The 3,117-nt window shown below is 39.1% G+C and overlaps 1 protein-coding gene across 1 annotated transcript; it reads right to left on the reverse strand.

Moving 5' to 3' along the window:
• Positions 1 to 253: 253 nt before the first annotated feature.
• On the reverse strand, positions 254 to 2,501 carry LOC149233678 (uncharacterized). Its single transcript, XM_089379823.1, has 2 exons — positions 1,825 to 2,501; positions 254 to 797 (listed from the first exon to the last, which is right to left on the reverse strand). Exons 1-2 carry the CDS (start codon positions 2,353 to 2,355, stop codon positions 438 to 440), a joined length of 891 nt encoding a protein of 296 aa, XP_089235949.1. The 5' UTR covers positions 2,356 to 2,501; the 3' UTR covers positions 254 to 437.
• Between the last annotated feature and the right edge of the window lie 616 nt (positions 2,502 to 3,117).

Genomic DNA, 3,117 nt, shown 5'->3' on the forward strand with positions numbered 1-3,117 from the left:
TTATAATATCAGCCCACCATTGCAGATTGAAAAGTTCAGATTACCTCATGGTGACAGAGCATGGATTTTATAATATCAGCCCACCATTGCACATTGAAAAGTTCAGATTACCTCATGGTGACAGCGCATGGATTGAAAAGTTCAGATTACCTCATGGTGACAGAGCATGGATTTGCATTTCAACTATCAAATTAATCCATCAATTACCAAGATGGACCCTCAAAAATTAACCAATACATTTACTACAATGGACTGTGTAAGAAACATGGAAATTAAATCTTATATAAAATAAATCAATTAATGTACAATCTCTGGACAACCGAGAAAAAAAAGGGAACACAACGATATGCAATCAACTCAAAACCACAATAGAATATAATTGAATATATGGAATCTGCAACCCAAGTGAGCTACCTCACAGAATATGTGATTCCTCATCAGATATCGGGGAATTCCAGGCTCTGAGCTCCTTGAATTTCCAAAGTGGAGGTGTTCTGGAAAAACATGACTAATCCGCATTTACTTCTGCTATACCCTTCCCACAGATTGAAGGTCACTTTCCCCGTGACTGTTTTCCTCGCAGACACATCTTTGACAGTACACGCCTTCTCCAGACACCTGACAACGAAATCATTGGTGAGAACTCGTCCTTTGTTCTCGCCTTTTGTGCAATCTGTGACAAGTCCATTCTCATACAAGGCCACCAGAATATCAAGACTGTAACCTTCTACTTTGAATCTCAGTGGCCCACTCACGCTCACTTCAATACTCGATTCAGAGGGCCGAGCAATGGTTGTCTGTAACACGAATATGAACATTAGAAAGTCCATACATATAGAAAATGTAATACATCAAGAATTTCAAGAAAGGAATGGAAACCCATGAGGCAAAATTGGTCTAAGCACAGATCCATATCTAATCTCAGGTTTAGCCAAATTTATTAGAAGCTAACCAGATCTATAAAGGGCAGGTTGATCTGATAAAATAAGCTAGTCACTTCAAATTTCCTCACCATAATATAAGATGCAGTCATAATAATTGTTAAAAATATTAAAAATAAGTTTGTCAAACTGTTGTTTCATGTATACATACATCCAGATCACAGATCTACACTTTAGAAAGATTAAAACCTCTGAGGAAGATAAATCTAAAGTTGGATGATTAGTTCCGACAAATCACAAGTAAACTTATCAAAATTTTAAAAATAAAGCTATGGCCATGGCATTAATCATAGAAAACAGAAGATAGAGGTTCAAATTTAATGCTCCCATTAAATTTGGGATTCAAGGCTAGCTAGATCAACCAAAACGGAGCGGCCTGACATTTTTTGGGTTTTTTTTAATACAATGTTTGGTCCGATTGTGAATTTTTTTTAAATGTAGAGATGGATTTTGCATTCTGAAAACTCCAATTATCTGAACGCAAACATAGATTGGGTATCTCGAAAAAGCTCAATCATAGATAGATTGGGTATCTGGAAAAACCTCAATTTTTGAATGGAGAGATAGATTGGGTACCCTTTGAAGTGTTTGATTTCTGAGTATTAATCATCTGATCTGAATGCATAGATAGATTGGACATAGATATTGGGCACACTGAAAAACCTCCTCTATTTTTAAATGTATAAATAAATTTATCGCCCTTAAAAAAATTTGAAACGACGTTTGATTTCTTTGAAATGTTTGATTTCTGAGTATTAAACCTCAGAGGGCTTGATTTCTGAGGATTACACAACACCAAGTTATTTACCAAAAAGATGACTGAAAAAGAGCAAAAACATCTAACAGTTAGAATACCACTGCAACAAAAACATGGGATTCTTACCTTGATCTCAGAAGATGTGAAACGTGGGGCAGAGCGTATAAGGGAGAGGACGGACTCAGTATCGGAACCCAAACACTGGGATCGACCTTGAACTACCACTTGGGGCGTGTAAATGCTATCTTGCTGCAGCGATTGGCCATAGGCCCTCTGTCTCACTGTCCAGAGACTGCTCGCAAAGGGATCCTTCCAACCCAAATAGTCCCAATACTCCACATGGTACGCCAAAAAAATTACAGGCACATCTAGCTCCAGCTCTCGCAACGAATCCCCCTGTCCCAATTTCGATATCAACAGATCTGCAGCAGGGGAGGTGGTGCAGCCCTGTGAGGTGAACAATTCTACCAGAACGGGTCCCGGCGTTGGGCCTTTGCTTTTGGGCTTGGCACCATTGATATCACCAGCACCCGCTTTGGCGGTGGGATTGAGATCTAGTCCGTTGGTGGTGTGAACTTTGGCTCCGTTTCCCGCGGCGTCAGACACTTCTGAAGCTCTTGGCTTACTGCCGAAACAACAGCACGATCTGTTAACCATATCGATCTTCCCTATGTAAATCCAGTTCCTCTACTAGTGACACCGATCTTTTATATGTTGCAAGGCTCCTTGCATGGCATATACAGGGCGCTGGAAATGAACGAACAGAGAGGCAGACAAAGGGCGAGGGAAATGAATTCCTTTACGCCTCTGGGAAATAAATATAACTAGTTGTTGACACGTAGCTGTTAGAGTGGGGACCGTATCCCGGCCTACCTTATTATTTTACGAAATATTTTCTTTGGCCTTCACTGACACCCAAACATCTGACACTGGGATTCGACTCATCACCAAACATGTAATTACCCAGACCCACGTGGTGGGCAATCAACGTCCAGCGGAAGCTGCCGGGAAATTGAGTGCGGCAGGGTAGGCCGGTCTCGACTCTACTTCACCGTCCAGGTCCCGGTGGGGCCTACGCACAGATGAATTTGGCAGGTGATGGATGGAAGGAAGGTAGAGTTAAATTATTTTAAAAGGCATGGACTAAATAGCCTTTTTCATCATTGTTGTGATATTTTTGTTTTTCATTATCGTTGATTTGTTTGTTTTTATTAAAATATATTTTTAAATCTATAAATTCAATATTTTGAAATTTTTTTGGTATTAGAATTTTACATATTAAACCATTTAAATTCAAAATTTTAAAACCTTCGTTGTATTTTGTTAAAATTAATTAGAACAAATGCTTTCAAAAATGTCATTTCATTTATAAATTACATAATGTTTGGAAGATTGGGTTGGTTGCTGCTGAAGTCTCTT

The sequence above is a fragment of the Pinus tabuliformis genome, chromosome J (assembly GCF_031772625.1).
Source record: "Pinus tabuliformis cultivar Carrire ecotype Pingquan chromosome J, CPIR1, whole genome shotgun sequence".
NCBI lineage: Eukaryota > Viridiplantae > Streptophyta > Pinopsida > Pinales > Pinaceae > Pinus > Pinus tabuliformis.

What these genes read in the sequence shown, in the direction of transcription:
- LOC149233678 (XM_089379823.1), bottom strand. Translation starts at nt 2,355, where the DNA reads ATGGTTAACAGATCGTGCTGTTGTTTCGGCAGTAAGCCAAGAGCTTCA. An exon ending in TCACATCTTCTGAGATCAAG is followed by an intron (nt 798 to 1,824) that starts GTAAGAATCCCA and finishes TTCGTGTTACAG; the next exon opens with ACAACCATTGCTCGGCCCTC.